The 17,537-nt window shown below is 39.1% G+C and overlaps 1 protein-coding gene across 1 annotated transcript in view; it reads left to right on the forward strand.

Moving 5' to 3' along the window:
* EIF5B (eukaryotic translation initiation factor 5B) overlaps positions 1-17,537 on the forward strand; it is a 38,568-nt gene that overhangs the window by 1,791 nt on the left and 19,240 nt on the right. Inside the window, exons 2-6 of the mRNA XM_074859038.1 lie at positions 13,804-13,929; positions 14,018-14,102; positions 14,501-15,152; positions 15,623-15,843; positions 16,023-16,173. Coding sequence (XP_074715139.1) covers positions 13,804-13,929; positions 14,018-14,102; positions 14,501-15,152; positions 15,623-15,843; positions 16,023-16,173 — 1,235 coding nt within the window. The remainder of the gene's footprint in view (positions 1-13,803; positions 13,930-14,017; positions 14,103-14,500; positions 15,153-15,622; positions 15,844-16,022; positions 16,174-17,537) is intronic.

Below are 17,537 nucleotides of genomic sequence, written 5' to 3' on the forward strand. Positions count from 1 at the left end.
GGGGGAGGCTGGTGTCGGCGGGAGAAACTCGGCTGTCGGCGCCGGGGCGGCTGCGTTGCTGCCGCCGTCTTTGCGCTCGCTCCCTCTGAAAGGCGCTTCCCTGAGCATGGCCCGCGTTCTCGCGGAGCCTGGCCCGGAGCGGGCAGTGGCAGGCAGCTGCTGTTTGTGAGCGCAGGTCGCGGTTGTCAGCTAAAAATAGCTGCTTGGTTTAATTGCAGTGCCTGAAGTTTTGTTTGGGGTTTTTTTTTAATAATTATTTGGAGACAGCTCTATAGATCGTGATATAACTTAAGTGATTTGTGCATGTTTAATGAAGGTACATGTTAGACACTTTAGTGATTGGAGGATAAAAGGATCACTTCTACGGTTATGTACATATTGTCTTGGATACTGCCCCATCTGTGAACTTTTTTTGTGTGTAAGAGATTCTTAGAATGGCAGCTATGTTAACCATATGGAACAGTGACTGAATAATGTTATGCTAGCAGGAGAGAACATATTGTTACTTGTCACTGCGAAATAATAAATATGAAGATACAGTCAATTTGGAGAGTGTTTTTAGTTGCTAATACTGACAAGGAGTTAAATGAAAACTAACATCTTAAGATGTGTGCGAACTAGAAACTACAGCTTTTTTTGCTTACCTAGACTGCTCATTTTGTACATCCTTATTGAGTCATTAAGTGTTTCTCTTATGAAAGTACTCCTTATGATGGCTGTTTCACAAAACATTATTTCCTGTCTGAGTGTTTCTTACTACCTAGATGTGTATTGCATTGAGATGTTGATGTTACTGAGTTAAGGTTGTTACCCTTTACCAGGTTAGGGTGTAAACTGTTTTAGTTTCTCTGGTCCTTCCTGGGCAATGAGTATTTTGCCAGTGAAGTATTTTGCTCATTGAGTATTTTTCCTCACGCCTTTTGCTGTACTGTGTATGCTGCTTTGTAGTGTCATTACCAGCTTGTTTCATGGGCTGTATTTCACAGGTGTATCTTGGGAGCAGCTCTGGTGAGGAGATGGGTCAAGTGTGAGTTGAGAAAGAAGAGGGAAGGGTTGGATCTTTGTGCTCTGGAGGAAAAAAGGCCTAATACTCATCTTCTTACCTGGTGTGGTAGATGCCAGGATCACGCAGAAGCCTTCAGGTGCTGAAGCAGTGCTGCTCGGGGCCCTTCCATGACGGTGGCTAGTGGGCAGTCGCTGGAAGAGTGACTTGGAGAGTCTTGGTGCCTTCTGGATACCTTGTTCTCTTTGTGTATCTCCACGTGTATATCTGTGCATCTGCAAATGAGCGAGCATGGGCCCCTCTTGGGCGCTATGTGCAAAATTTCATTTTATCATACCTTGAGAGGCCAAGAATTTATTGTTAGACTAATTGAAATCCTGAGAGCCTAATGATTATTAATTCAGATCCAATCGTTACCAAAAAAGAAGGAGCAATAATGCAGTTACAGTAGTTATGCTTACCGACTCATTGCTGCTCTGAGTCCTAAGGTCAGTGGTTTCATCCTGAGCTGTAACGCCGAGTTGTCAGCATCAGGTGTCCTTCACAAGGAACAGTATGGTCATTCGTGTTGATGGTTTCATCTTCCTCACTCTAGGATCCACTTGAGATAGATCATTTTTATATACTTGCTAACATGCTTCTATGCCTTTGCTCTTCATTGCTTTGCAGCTATGTGTTACATCCAAATATGTAAAAGGCACTATATATTAGATACTATTTCTTTCTTGTTTGCTACCCCTAAAACCAGTTTTGTCCAGGCCTGCATTTCTCTTAGCTGACTGCTGGTTAGTTGTGGGGTGTCCAGTGCCGAGGCCCATACAAGCCATCTCTGTTTATCCCACGCCTGCACTCCTCTCCGCTGCATCCTGTGTCTCCACTTCTCAAGGCCTCTGCTACCATACCAGGCATGTGTTTCTCTACACTACATCATTGTTGTAGAGTTGTGAATATCTCATTCTACACAGAGTAATTGGTCGTTACTGCTTTCTATATGAAACTATGGTTGCAGCATGCCTTGGTAAACAAAAGTAGAATCAGGCATAGGCACCTGGTCAGTTAGAAAAATTGCTGTCATAGCTAAATCAAGTAACAGTTGCAGGCAGGTCAAGAAAAGTTCAGCCAAAGTAAGCCTGACAGGCTTTAGTCCTAAGGTCTTGCAAATGCAGTACACAGCTTATAGACTGCTACTAGTGGTAACAATACTGTGTTAGAGGGCTACACAGTTGTATGGCAATGGGAGGGGTGATATGGAAGAAGAATTCAAACATATACGTGTTTGAGAAGGACAGGGTGGTTAGACTGGATTTATTTATAGCAGGGAGTTTGAGGGGATGGGAGTAAAGATGGACCTGGAAGGCCAGTGATGTTTTGGAACAGGCTCTGTGTGCAGAGGTACCCTCATCGTCCTGTGGTGTTGGTTCTAGCTGACACCCTTGTGAATGTCAAGCTCCTTCCAGGGAGAGGCTGCGTCATGTATTTGCTTCTTTATCTTGGAGTTGGACTTCAACATCTCAGTCTCCCTTCCTTTCCCAGTAGAGCGAGAGAGGAATGGCACTGTGTAATCAAAGGCTTCCAGTTGGTTTCGCCTCCTGCATCTTCAGTTCTGTGCTATGTAGTCTTATTTGTTTCCTCTTCCTTTTTCTCTCTCCTTCCCCAACAATTATGTTACAGATACAGTCCCTTACATCACACTTGGCTGCAACTCCCAAGGCATGTGGCAGCTCAGGGGCATAACTTGCAGTGCAGAGGAATTACAAGGGAAGATGCAGGTTGTATGTCTGTGTTGTGAATATTGGTTTGAGAATTGATGTGACAAGAAGGAGGCTTTCTGCTTGTCTTCTGACATACTGAGACAAGTTATGGAAGGTACAAGTCATCTTTACTCTGCTTTTATCCCCATAGCTTTGACTTCTGTCGTGTAGTTTCCTCCTCCCTTGTTTCTGTTGAGTACAGTAGAGGTCATACTGATGAGTATTGGTAAATGTCCAGGAAGTGTGCTGGAAGGGGAGGATGAATTTTGCCATGGGAACATAGGGACAAGACCCTGAGCGACATGATAGCTATGGTGAGCAGGGAAAGAATGGGAATGCAGGACTGTCACCTGTTATGAATAGAGATTGCTACCTCAACAGCTATACCTACAAATCAGTTTCTACTATACCAGCACCTCTGTTATGCTCCTCTGGAACTCTTACTGACTCCTGCTGCTTGATTGCTGTGCATCTGCTGATGAAGAACATACTTATCTAGAACGCTCAGATATGTGGTGACTGTAGGAAAAACTCGGTGTGGTATACTAGAGAGGTGCTTTGTAAAGGTGGAGAGTGTCTTGGGTCATAATTAGCTCCTAAGCCATATGGAAGTTGCTTTAATTGTTTCCTCTCTGGAATTTTTATGGTTGCATTGATCACTCATTTTCAAATGAGACTTCATAGCAAATACTTCAATAAAAAGATGAGGTATCTGACTTTTCAGGCTTTCCTAATGGAAGAGTACATGTTCTGATGTGTAGTCTAGCTCCTCCTGGGAGTGATGTGTTATGCTTTGGTTCTTGGATAGAGCTGTAATGGCAGAAAGTATGTCAAGGTTCTACTCTGCTGTCTTTGTGAATTTAGTATAGGATTTTTTTTTAAATGTGTGGGAAGAAGGGCTGTTGTAAAGTACAGAACTGTGCTTTGAATTCAAGCTCAAACTGCTGCTGTAGATTTCCAAGTAAGTGTGCTATATGCTACAAATTATTTCCTGACTGGAATATGGATCTTCCCCTTTGGTGCTAGCTTTTCATGTTTTTCGTCTTCTCCCAGCTTTAAGTCATCTTCCTCTTCTCTTAGTTTTCCTTAGCTTCCAGTAAATAGTCTTGAGGTATGTTTATTCTTGTGCCCTTTAATATTGTGAACTGTTGCCTAGGCATACCACTCTGATCATTCATGCATATTGCTTTAGAACTTACAGGTGCCAGCTGTGATTCTGCAGCCAAGAGTGAACACTGCTGCTAAAATAAGACTTACAGTGCTGTTGCTGATGCTCTATATTGCTTTGTCTTCTGCAAATTAAATTGCTGGCATTGTATACTGGTCATTCTATTTGACTCTCTTTTTATTAGCATGTTAAGTAAAATCTTCTTAATGGCCTGTGGGAAAGTTCTGTGAAGGCTAGAAAGCCTACAAACACCTGTAGTTCAGAAACATTCTGTACACCAGAAAATGTGCAATAGCTATCTCTGTCTGGTTCTCAAAAATATTTCCACAAGCAGAAAGCTTTGAGCTCTGTCAAGGAGAACAGCTGATAAACCCTTGAAATCCCTGTTTCGCAAATCTCATCTGGAAGATGCCAGGATCTTGCACTGAGATGGAGTAAAACAATGCAAAATTATTTCTCCATTACAGAAATTTATTATCCTGTTCTAAGCAAAAGTATAGTTCTCTTCCCCCCAACCTATAGCTTTTAACACAGGCATTTCATATTTACAAGAAAACTATTTTTATACATTTGTTGGATTTTTATTGTTTTTTAAGCAAAGCATCATTGTGAAAAGACTAAGGATCTTCAAATATTTGTGGTAATGGCAACATAAACCAAAAAACACCACAGTACATGAAGTGGATTGTTAGGAGCAGTTTTTCCTGTCAAAATCTTGATTCTCTTCTTTGGTTACCTTTATGAATATATTATGCCTTATGTATAACTACTGTTTATGAAAAGTATGAAAATAGTATGTTGTAAGCCAGCAGGAATTGCAGAAATTGTTCTTTCAGTTCTCTGAAGATCTCTAGAAAGCCTTGGTCAGAGGTTTACGTTAAGTTAAACTTTGCTGTTGTTGTTGATGTTCATAATAGTAAGCCAGACAAGCTGACAACTCTGCATACCTTTGCTGGTTTTATTTGCATTAGTATTGTCCTGTTTCTCTGAGCCTGGGCTCATGTGCACCGCTGTACATTTGTCCTGTGCTGTTCATCACTTAAAAGCTGCCTAGGAGTGAAAGTTACAGTTCTGGACAAAATCTCCAGTTTAGTAACTTTTAATGCTTGCATAATACTCATTTTCTTCCTCCCTTTGCAAAAATAGTCCCCTAGATGGTAGAGGAAATAATTTTTCTGCACACAAATTATGTGCACACATAATTATTTTGGTCATTAAGCTTGGCTTGCTAAAGAAGTACAGTGTAGTCTGGTGGGTGTTCTGGTCTGAAAGCAGTTGCTCTCTTACAGAAGATGTGTGCTTTGATGATCCTGGTGTTTGCAGCACTGATAACTTTTTCTGTATGTAAATTTATTTTTTCTTTTACAGTAGTCTAGTGGGGATTTTAAACATGAATCTGCTATCTTAACACTGAAATATGTTTTAGATACATGCTGTAAGAAGGAAGTATTGGTTTTAATTATAGTTAATGTAGGTGGGCATGCTTTGCTCTTCAGGATTGTAGGCAATCTAAAGTGTATTGCATGAAGTGTTCTAAATGGTATTTTTGTGATGTATTTTGATTTTTTACAATGCGAGATACACAGGATATGGAAGTTGTAAAACACTGGACTTGGAGGTAGTTTCTCTCATCTTTCCACTTTTTCTAAACCAACAAAACCCAAAAGAACTAGTTCAGGGAAGACTGAATGCTAGTTCTTTACCTGGTGTTTCATATTGCATGCTTTTAGTCATCTTGTTCTCTTGGGATGTGAACACTTAAACTGAACCTTGAAGAACTGCTTTCTTCCAGAGCTCTGTGTTGCCAGGTACTAGCCACAACAGAAGCTTTTTATATAAAAATTTTGCTCTATCTTTGTTTAAATGGGAATTCTAGTTTATGGTGAGCTTTTTTCTTTTTTCTTTTTTTTTAAAAATCTCAGTTGTATAAAGGAGACTTTCTGTTTTTCTAGAATTCGTTGAGGTTAAAAGTTGTGTTTTCTATGTCTTTTTCAGAAGGTTTTGCTTAGCTGATAGTTATTCTACTCTTCCCCCAGCCAAACTTGAAAGAGAAGACATGACTCTTTAATATTAAAAATTGGAATCATTGTCTTGGGAGCCTGAATAAAAAGCAATTACCCTTTTAGTCAAATTTTACTTCCTTGCTGTCTCATGTAATTAGGTAGCTTCGCCAGCTTCCTTCATCTTGCTAGGGAAAAATAGCGAAGGTGTAGTTTCACGTCACACTTAATTCGCTTGAGCTGTCAGACGTTTCAAACCTTGTGGTCTTAACTCCTGCTGTCCCCAGCTGTGTGCAGTAACTGCTTCCATTGCATTGGATTCAATGCTTATGTACCCACAGTACAACTCGGGTGTGAGATTTGAACTGCTGCCAAAAAGGTGTTTTCTGCAAGGATTTGTGGCTCCAGGATTGCCTGAGCTGATGAGAGGGGAAAGTGTGCCTGGGAATGGGGAAGGAAGTCACTCCTCCCCTCCCCTGTCCCATAGTTGGAGGAAAAGGCAAGAGGAGGGTGGCCTTTTTCTGGGGCTGTGATTTTTTTTTTTTTTAAACCTGTCAGCTACAGTGGTGGGTTGCATAATTGGTGCTCATGTCGACAATCCTTCACTGCTTGGGCTGAGGAAGGAGTGCAGTTCATTCTTTCCTGAATTTCAGACTGTCTCAGGCATGTGTAATTCAAACGTTTTCAGCAGGAAAAACAAGGTGACTGCTTCTACTCTTAAAAGAGAAGTTTGTGGTGTTCATGTTCTTTGATAGGTAAGAATGAGAAAAAGGCCATGGCTTTGTTTTTGTGTTTTGAATAGCCTTGCTGAGCCAGCAGATGCTTGCATTTTCAATTTCATAACCCACTTAAAGAACAAGTTGGTGGTGCATGGTTTTGAACAGTTAAATAATTACTTTCCAAGTGGTTTGTGTTCTGTAGAATTTTAAACCAGTTGCTCTAAAAACTTATTTGGAAGAGAGAATGCCAATTTATCTTAATACCTACAAGTAAAACCAACTACAAATATGCCATTCAGTGTTGGTAACTTGCTAATTTTGGATAAGTTTTATATTTAGAAATGCACCTTTGTATATGTGGGTCGTAAGCCCAGTAACAGAGGATGGATAAGGTGCTCTAGGGGAGTAATGGTAAAGACCTGACTAAAAGAATTAGTTTTATCTGGGCTAAAACTATTGCAAAACCAAACACATGGAAACAGATGGTTCAGCTTCTTTCCAGTGTTTTTGAAGTTCAAGGGCCTTTTTTTTAAGCAAAAGAAAATGACTTAATGACAGTGATGTTCCTTTGAAGGTGGTTAGAAGAGCTGGTGTCATGTAAATGATGAAATATTTCCAAAGTTGCCTCAGCAAAAATGAGTCTTCTGATTATGCAGGAATGTGGGCAGTGAGTTCACAGCAGTGATGCAACTTTCTTGCTGTGTTGACTTACTGACTCTTCTGCCCCATGCACGTGAATGTTTTTTTTTGTCTGGTTTTAATTGTATGGTGTTTTCTGACATTTGAACTTCATCTTTACAGAGACAGCTTAAAACCAATCCTAACTAAAATACCAGTCCTAAAATATTTTTAGTGTAATTTGACTTAGCTTGTTATCTCAGTTAGCTCTAAGATGAAGGCAAGCTTTAGTAATCATATTTGTGTCGCTCAGTGGAGTGGATCAAAAAGTGCTGGTAATCTTTGAGTCTGCATGTGGCCTTTAGTTTTAGTTTCAGCAGGAGAGTGTTACCCTGTTTGGTTGCAAAGCTGGATGCTGGATTTCCAGTAGTTAAGGGCTTGTTCTCATTTTAAGCTGAATTCTTCCATTTAATTTGTGCAGTTTCATTTAACTAATTTCAATAGAGTCAAAGTGATATAAATGAGGGCAGCTCAGCTCCTTTGTATACTGCTAATTAATCCCGTTGCTCCACTCTTTCAGTTCATGTATGGATTAATAGTTTCCTTTGCTCTTTGTTTTACTGCTGCCTAGTCAGGATGCCATCTCTGTTATGCATAGATGCATGGTGCCTATTTATAATGAAGTTTTGCCCCGTGTTTAGGGATATGTATTGTAGGCACTATAATAAGTGTACTCAAAGTCATAATTGTGTGTGGTCTTAAGAAAGAGCGTGAAGAAAACATGCATGTTTGCTGGTGGTCTGCTAATAAAATATGCTTTTCTGTTATCAGAGTATCTGTGAAATGCAAGTCGACTGACACTAGTGAAGGACAGACTTCTTGTTAGAACCTTCACAGAAAGCTGGAGAAGCTTGTTTGGCAAGGAAAGGCAGTTATGCATTTCAGCTGCAGAAGTTCACTGAGCAAAAAAAAAAAAAAAGCTAAAAGTCTATTGACTCTTATTTCGATAGCTGTAGTCCTGTCTTCCCTGCATTTGGCCTGGTTTTCCAGGGCAATGCCAGGAAGTCTTTCAAGTTTCTGTGCCTAGATTTGTCTGTTACAGAGATTATATCGCCTGTGGTATCTGTCCTTAGTGTGGAAGCTTCACACTGTGAAAATCCCTAGTGATGAATATATTGAATATGCCAGTACTTGGAGTCATTTTTTTAACCTTCCGTGTAAGAGAGAAGCAATAGATAATTAAAACGTACTTGTAACTGTTCTGAAATACTTTGTTAGGAAGCTCTGATGGTTTTTATCTTATTTCAGAATTATAAGTTTAAATCTTGATTTGGAGCATGACAACTTCTGTTCTGGTGAGATGTGCACTAATTAACACCTGTAATATTCTAGACTGCAAAAGTAAAGGTGAAACTTCAGACTTCAAAAATACATCTCGCTAATTGTGTGCAACTGTTAGAAACTATGGAACTTTAAAATTTAAGTGTTTTGTAAGCAAAATGGCAATGCATACCCTTAAAAGACTAAAGCAAAACCATAGTATGTAGAAACCAGGATTAACATAAGCTTGAACATCGGTAAATCAAAGCTTGTGTTAGGGTGAACTTTGGCCTCATGATGGCTTCCACAGGGAATTTCTAGGTTCTGGCTGTTGCAGGCTGTTGCATCAGAAAAAGAACTTGCTCCAAAACTGTGTGTGTTTCTCATGCTTTAAACCTCTCCCCCCATGCCCCACCCCCCTGCAACAAGCCCAACACTTTAAGGTATGTGTTATTTTAGTATTTTATTAGCAGATGCTTATATAATAGCTGAGGGTTTTTTTAACTGGGGTTCTAGCCTTAAGTATTGTTTCCTTGCTGTACTAGCAAGGGAAACACTGCAGTGTTTTTTTTTTTTCTACAGACTGTGCATCTATCAGTCACGAGGTTTTTACACTTTTCTGACTCAATAGCTTGCAACTGTGTGGGATCTTATAAGTAGGAGAGCTACTGGTTGTCTTTTTACATCTGACTGAGCAGTGGTAGGTGACAGCTCTTCGTTTATTTTCTAACTCTGCTTTAATCTTCACACTGAAAAAGTTTCATACTTTCCCTTTTAGGCAGGATTTGGGATTGTAGCTTTATTTGTCACTGTTTTTGCTTAATGTGTAACACTTGTCTTTTTGGAGTGTCACTTTCTGTTACTGGCCTGATTTGATGCGTTGATTATGTGAGAGATGTTGATGAATTGCCTTTGTTGCCCATGCCTGTCTTAAAAAAAATCTCCAAACACTTGGGGTTGATCTGGGTATGTTTGATCGTGGTTTGGTACAGAATGGTGTGCTAGCACGGCATTTTAACTAGTGACCCAGTGATTATTCAGGAATCTCTTCATAAGCATCTTTCCCTATGTAATGCAGGTTTTCAGTCTATGCGGATGATTTTTACTGGAACCCTTTTGGGCAACAGGTGATTTCTTAATGTCATTTCTAGGGCAGTAAGGTCAATATTCTTCAGTATAAAGTACGTGAATGTTTCTATATGCTACTTGAAAAATCCCTTGGAATATTTTGAAGTCTTATATTGCTGTAATCCTGTTTAAATGGCAGAAGGCAGTCAAATAGCGTAGGGGAAATGTAGAGCACTTTTTTTAATCAGTGATGTAACTCTAAAGAAGAGTAGTTTTGCTTGCTATCTGAAATGTGGTGATCTCTGCATATTTATTATTGATTACTGCCATCTCCTTTAATTAGCCTGACTGTTGTGGCTTCTCCTGCTGCATAGTTTTGCCCTGTATTAGGCACAGACCTCTATGGAGGAATGTGTGCAGCCATTTAATGTTTTGAAAATTGCTTGTTTAGGTTTATGACTGAAATACACTCACAACTCTTGCTTTAATTTTATTGCACTGAAATGCTGGTTTAGCAGTGTCAGAACTCTTCATATCTGGCAGCGAAAATAGGCTGGAATCAAAGGTATGTGAGTATAAGAAAGGTGGCTCAGGCTTTACTTCTGAAACAGAGACAAAAGAAAATCAGGGAAACAACCCTTTCTCAGTGGTGCAGTAGCACTTTGCTTTTGGTTTCATGCGTTCCAGACCTCCTTGAGCTTCTTGTGCTGGGGAAACATGGAGTTGTCTCCGGGTGTGAACCTGATCAACAGCAAGCCTCCTTTGAGTCCAAAGCATTATGAGCTCGAATGGCCTAAGGCAGTGAGGATGTGAAGTCTGTGTATGAAGTCTTCATGCAAAATCAATTCAAGGTCAGAACTGAAAACTGACCATATTGGTGCTTTCAGGTTCCTGTGTCAGACAGACTTAGGGTTGGGGTTAGGACCCTTGTAAAGGCTGAGTGGAAGGGCAAGGGAGGCTGCGTGGAGACCTTTTGGGGGACTTGGAGGAGGTTCCTGTAAGAGTGGTTGGGTTTCTGAAATGTGTGCTTGGGGACTGCTTAATAAAGTTCACAGGAAAAAGTTCCTAGGTGTATCTTCCAATGCCAATAGGAAAGAAGCTCTCCTGTTATGTATCTAAGTGCAGGGGGTTCCTTATGACATAAGAATTTCCCAGGAAGAGAGGGAGGACACCTTCTCAATCTTCTTTTCAACTTTCTTTTATTATGAAATCCTTGTGGAATACTATTACAGTTTTCAAAGGTGAGGAAATTTAAGGTCAGTGTGGGAATAAACTCTTAGTAATGGAAGGCAATATTTGAATTCCTTGGCTTTCCAATGATATTCGTGCTTTACAGTTCTTAAGAAGAATTATAACTGTATATATAAGTGCATGTAGCCTTAATTTTACTTTTTACTTCATCGAGGCTCAAATGTTTGAAGCTTGCTGTGTCAGTAAATGGAAATATAGTGGAAAGTATAGATTTCTTGGAAACCATTGACTGTTAAGCAGTGGAAGCCAAGGTTGGAAAGGCTCTTGTACTGTATTTATGCCACTATTGTGATAGGTGAACAGTCTTCATTATTATTGCTAAACTGTTCTTCCTGGTGGATGTTAAAGCTTAATATCTGTGAATGAATTAGGTTTTTTACTGTTTGATTTGAGATTTTCTCTTTTTACCCAAAGAAGTTTTCTTCTTCAAGGTTCGGTTGAAGTGAGTTGATTTAAAAACAGATAAACTCACCCCCCCTTAAAGTCTGTATCCTGGAAGGCATAAGGTACCATAAGCACCCTCTCTGCTAGTAGCATAAAAAAAAAAAAAATGTGTCTTATGTTTAGACATAACTTTCTGCAAAGTTGCAATGTGAAAAGTCAGCCTCGAGGATATCCATGTAAAATATAAGCTGTTTAAAAGGTTGGCTCTTTAATATCTGTACAACCATATGGTTAACATCCTGTAGTAGTGGGAGCAGTACAGCCGTGGAAGAAGTAGTAGTGGAGCTTGTGTTTTGGTCTCTTCAAACTATTTCAGGCTTGAATTTGACTCAATCTCCTCCATTAACTCCTAGAGTAGGAGGAAGTAAGCAAGTGTGCTTAACAAACTGATACGCTGCACTTAATGCAAAAAGAAACATGAGGGTCTATGTGTAGGCTTAGATGCAATATAGTTAGTCTGATATTAGGGCTTTAACTCTTAACTGTAGAGATGATTGTTGACAATTTTATTTCAGCTGTCTGTGCTACCCCTGGTGCACAGCCAGTTAAACTGCTTATAAAGGCAGCTCTTAAATTGCTGAAACATCAAGTCAACTGTTCTTAAGGTGGATGTGGCCAAAAAGTTTATTCTTTCTTCTTGAGGGAGGTGGGATTGGTTTAGAAATCTAGCATTAACTATTTGAGAGTTACTTTTCTTTGAGAAATTTATTACTTACCATGTCAGCACATAAGAATTACTACTAGGTGTATTCAAGGTGATACTAAAAGTATCTCTGGTAATAAAGGTGCTGTACAGGGAGGTGCTTCATTGTGCTGCTTTTTATTTGGCTTGTTCAGTCCTATGTAGAAGAAAATTTAAGATCTTTAAAAATACAGCTAATCAGCCTTGGACTTAAAAAAAAGGAAGTGCATTGTTGCTTACTTGTGTTGTTGTCACATATAGACAGTGAGTTGCTTGTGTCCAATATTTGGGATAAAATGGCTTTGTGGATATCAGCATTCACTTAAACTTATAAAATGGTTCTCTCATCCCTCTCCTTTTGCAAAGGGGATACAACTTAGACTTACTGAATTTCAGAATCTTTAAAGGAATAATGAAGTACTTGATTTTCTTTAGTAATATTCAACTTCTGGGTTTGTAAATTGGCAGGGCTGAAGCTCTGGTAGTTTAGAATTTGCTGATACCTTGGAGGTCCTGAATCTGGAAGAAATTTATTTCCCTTGTTTTCTGGATATAGATTCAGGTGTTTGGTGGGTCAACCTTTGTCTGTCTGATTTGTCCTAAGGGAGTGGTAATAATTGAGACAGTGAAATTGTAAAACAAAGAACAGTTTTCTGCCCACATATCTAAAAGGGAGTTAGGTGAGATATAGATTGATTAAATGGTTTTTGAAACTGCAAGCTGATGAAAGTAGCATCCTAATATTTGCTATTTTAATAGACCAGTTTTGGTCTGAGTACTGAAGTCCTAAGTGTGAAGCAGGTAAATCTTTCTTACAGGTGCATGTTGAGTGTGATGAGGTAGAAAAACCTCTGGACACTAGACATAGTCTTTGCTCAATTCTCATGGTATGAGTCATGAAAAAAGTGCATCTGAATTACAACTATTGATGAACAGGAAACAAACCACTTCTGCTTAGTTGCAGATGAGAGGTTATTTATAGCAAGAAAAGAAAATGCTTTTGAAAGAGAAACTTGATATAATGAGATCTAAGGAGGAAGGATGCATATTTCAGATGCCTAGTGAAACTTTTGGCTTTCTTTAGGCCTGGGAGAGGTAATAGTAAGGCAAGTGGTGGAAATGATTGCTTGCCAACTATGTTGGTATTTTTTATTACCTGCTTTAGAGTCTGGCTCAGGGCTGAGCTGTGTTCTTCCATGTGACTTCTTTTCTTGAAAGATAAGAAAAAAACTTTTCAGTCTGACAGCAAAGCATAGGCAACTGTTACCATAAGTGTAAGTTCTTCACAGCTTCCAGCTTACTTGCTAAATAAAAATACAGTAGCTTTTTTGTTTGTTTGCTAAAGGGTGTAAAGGAGCAGGTCAAGTGCTTCTTAACAGAACTTTAGAATTTCCTGGTCACTACACTGCAAGACTTCTCCTGTTTGTACTTCGTTTTTACGTTTTCATTGTGGGGACTGCTAGTCTTTCAGTGACACTTACTGTGATTTGAAGGGCTAAAGTGAAACAGCCTAGTTATATCCTTCCAAAAAGTTTTATCAAATCTCACATCTAAACTTTTAAAGACCGTGTTGCAAAACCTGAACATGTTTTACTGTCCCACCTCCTTTCAAGCAGACGACGTGTAAAGGTTTTTCCTTTTCATCCTACTGGGTAGGATGAGGTAATAGTGCCTAATGATTTGTTAAATGTGGTTTTTGCCCCTGCATTGCTTATGTTTTGTGATTGATTTTATGTTTTGAGGCTTTTATTAATTTTATGCTTTCCTTTTGCATTTTAGTGCAAAAGATGATATTGATATTGATGCCCTTGCTGCTGAGATAGAAGGTGCAGGAGCTGCAAAGGAGCAAGAGCCTCAGAAATCCAAAGGCAAAAAGAAAAAAGAGAAGAAGAAACAGGATTTTGAGTAAGTTCAGTTTTTTCTATCTGTCTTGTTTTATTTCATTATACAAAAACTCTGTTACTTAAGTACCATAACTTCTTTCTTATTTTAGTGAAGATGATATCCTGAAGGAGCTGGAAGAACTGTCAATAGAGGCGCAAGGAGGGAAAGTTGACAGGGAACCTTCTACAGGAAAGGTGAACACGGAGAGGGAGGTGGGCTATTTAATAGGAAATAGTTGAAATACGAGACACCTTTGTCCCAGAAAAGTTCTAGTGTTGCAGTGTAGTTAGAGATCCTATGTGAAACATACAGCTAGCATGTATTTTTAATTATACTTGATCATATTTTCATGTTCAAGTCAATTGTGAAAGATTTTACCAGAAGCCATGTGTTCATGCTGATAATTATTCAAAACCAATCAGAAAAAATTTTAATTGTGGGCTGAGGTGTAGTACACTCAGCAGGAGTAGTTACTGCTTTCAGACTTTGTCTTCAGTAAGAGAAGTTTTTCTTGATATCTCTCAACGCTATTTCTTAGCTCACAATAGCAAGTAATTTTTCATGGCTGATTATCGAATTGTTTAATTACCAGGTTGAAAATGACAATGAAGAAAGCTTATCAAAACAAGATAAAAAAAGGAAAGGAAAGAGTAAAAAAGCCAATCTGGAAAATGACTATGACAGTGAGGAAGTGGAAGATAAAGATAAAAAACCTAAAAAACCTCAGAAAGCAAAACAAGACATGCTTTCTGGCAGCGATGATGATGATCATGAGACACAGCTTAAGAAAAGCAAAGGGAAAACTCAGAAATCAAATAAAAAGCACGATCTGTCAGAAGAAGATGAAACTAACATTAAGAAAAGCAAAGAGCGTGCGGGGGCAGTGTCTACAGGTGAGAGCGGTGATGAATCAGATGAGGTCTCCCAGTCTAGGAAAGGACAAAAGAAAAACCAAAAACCAAAGTCCACTCCTGCTGCTGAAAGTGGGGATGACGAAGAAGAACCTTCATTCAAAGTAAAAACAGTGGCTCAGAAGAAGGCAGAAAAAAAAGAACGTGAAAGGAAAAAACGTGAGGAAGAAAAAGCCAAACTCAGGAAGCAGAAAGAGAAGGAAGAAATAGAAGGCTGTAAAGAACCAGCAAAGCCTAAGGAAGCTCCAAAAAAAGCTGAAGACAAGGCTTCTCCTGAAGTCATGGCAATCCCTGGCACTGGGGAAAAAGGAGACACTCCTGCAGGAACAGAGGGTTTGTAACATGGTTTCTAAATCTGTAATTCAAACACTGTAGCTTTTAGAAGAAGACCATAGAGTTAGCAGGCAGTGAGAGTGATTTGTTGCTTTATTATGAATTGGGAATACTGGACATTTGGTAGCCTTGTCTGCCTCTTTGTGTGGGCTCACATGTGGCTTTTTTCTGGCCTGTAGTTTGTTCAGGTACATGGGAAAACAGAAGCCAGATGGTGAATTCTCATTACAATATATGCTTACAGTTCTGTATTGCAAACATACTTTGTCACTTCACAGTTACTCTGACTTTAAGACTTCAGGCTCTGACTTTATAAGTCAATTTTATTTTTTCATTATGAAGTGCTTATGTAGTTAGGTAGTCAAAGTGTTCCTCATTTGGTGTTACTTATCACATTTGAAACATTAACTGTATTTAGAATTTCTTTAAAATTCCTGGGATCTTTGAATGTATGCCTTTTCTTTCGGTAGCTGATGACAATGAGGGAGACAAAAAGAAAAAAGACAAGAAAAAAAAGAAAGGTGAGAAAGAAGAAAAAGAGAAAGAGAAGAAGAAGGGTCCCAGTAAAGCCACAGTTAAAGCTATGCAAGAAGCCTTGGCTAAAATGAAAGAGGAGGAGGAAAGGGCAAAAAGAGAGGAGGAGGAACGCATAAGACGACTGGAGGAACTAGAAGCGAAGCGCAAAGAGGAGGTACTGTATATCTTACTCCCTCCCTTATTCTATCCTCAGAGTAATCTTAACCTGTACCCTTGCTGGTGCAGTTGGTGGATTGCTTCTTAATATGTTTCTCAGGAATAGAATATACACTTGGCCAGCTTTTGTGTGAGGCATGCTTTAAAATATCTGCATGTTTTTTAACCTTTTTCTAGGAACGATTAGAGCAGGAGAGGAAAGAAAGAAAGAAACAGAAGGAAAAAGAGAGGAAGGAGCGTTTGAAGAAGGAGGGAAAACTTTTAACAAAAACTCAACGAGAAGCCAGAGCCAGAGCGGAAGCTACTCTTAAACTTCTCCAAGCTCAGGGTAAGAAGTAAAGTCTAAAATAATAATAACTTAAAAAAACCCCCACAAATAAAACCCCAAAACAAACACAGAGCAGTAAAGGATATGAATTGTTTTTATCTGGAGCTAGAAGGGCAAATACTAAGTTAATTCCATGTAAAGGTACTCTGTTGTCAAGGAAGGCAGTGTGTATGGGACACCACCACCACCACTCCCCCCATTTTTTAAAGTATGTTTAAATATCTATATATTTTCATCTTACACTTCAAATATCTAGCTTTTTAATACATTCCACTTGCAGTTTAAAGATTTTAGTTATGAAACTTAAGAAAAATCACTTCTTTCCATTGCTTAGTCCAAAGGCCAGGAAAAGTGGATGGGCTGTGCTGCAGGTCTCTTGAGACCAGCGATCTGGATCCCCTTTGGATTAATTCATGTGCTCACTTAAGCAAGTGCATTGTTTTGTCTCAAGTTAGCCAGCCCACAGGAGCAGTATATCCTCTTGCATTTGCTTCAGGATATATAGGAGCTTTGCTGCTTTTCCATCAAATATAGTCTGTTTCCATTGCAATGAAGTAAATATATCCAATCAGTTGTAAGCCCATGTCCTAATTTGTTCCTGGTAACTTGTTTGTGGCTAAGGAAACAAATGAATTCCTGAGGGCTGAGTATCCTTTTTGTATTTGTAGAGAACACTGACTTTTTGCTGGTAGGTGGATGTGTAATGGTAGGAATCTCTGTAGCTAGTAAAATGTTTGTGTATCTTAAACATACACAAAGGCCATTTCAGTCATTGTTGTAGTTATTAAAATTCTTCTATTTGTGTGCTGCCACAACTGGATTTTTGTCAAATCTATACTGTAAATCACACTGTACCAGAAGGAATGTTGAGTGTTTCAGAAGGTGCAGCAGTAGTTAAATTATTAATTTGTCTTTTCATGAAACTTCTGTTTTTAATTGAATCCCTTCCAACATTACTGTGCTGTCTTTCTGGTGAGGTGAAGATGAAACTGATGAATTAAACCTGGCCATTATTTTAATACCTATAAACATCTATGTGGTTGAAAAAAACCTCAACCAAACAAAAAAACCCGACACTGAGCAAAAGGGAAAATACTAGCTACTGAACATCCTTAAACTTTTAAGAGCTGTGCATCTTAATTACTCCAGATGGTCTGAAACTAGGATGACTGGCAGACTGATCTTAAGTGAGTTTTAGCATAGCAGACTTCAAATTGACATATGCTTGTTAAACTTGAGGTATGTGTGTTCACGAAATCCTATGTAAGTATGTGATAGCTTCACACCTGGAGTCTTAGGATCAGATTGTTCGGGTGTTGTTCCACTCCCCTGCTCCCCAGTAATCTAACTTCTTCTTGAGAGCA

The sequence above is a fragment of the Strix uralensis genome, chromosome 2, assembly GCF_047716275.1.
Source record: "Strix uralensis isolate ZFMK-TIS-50842 chromosome 2, bStrUra1, whole genome shotgun sequence".
NCBI lineage: Eukaryota > Metazoa > Chordata > Aves > Strigiformes > Strigidae > Strix > Strix uralensis.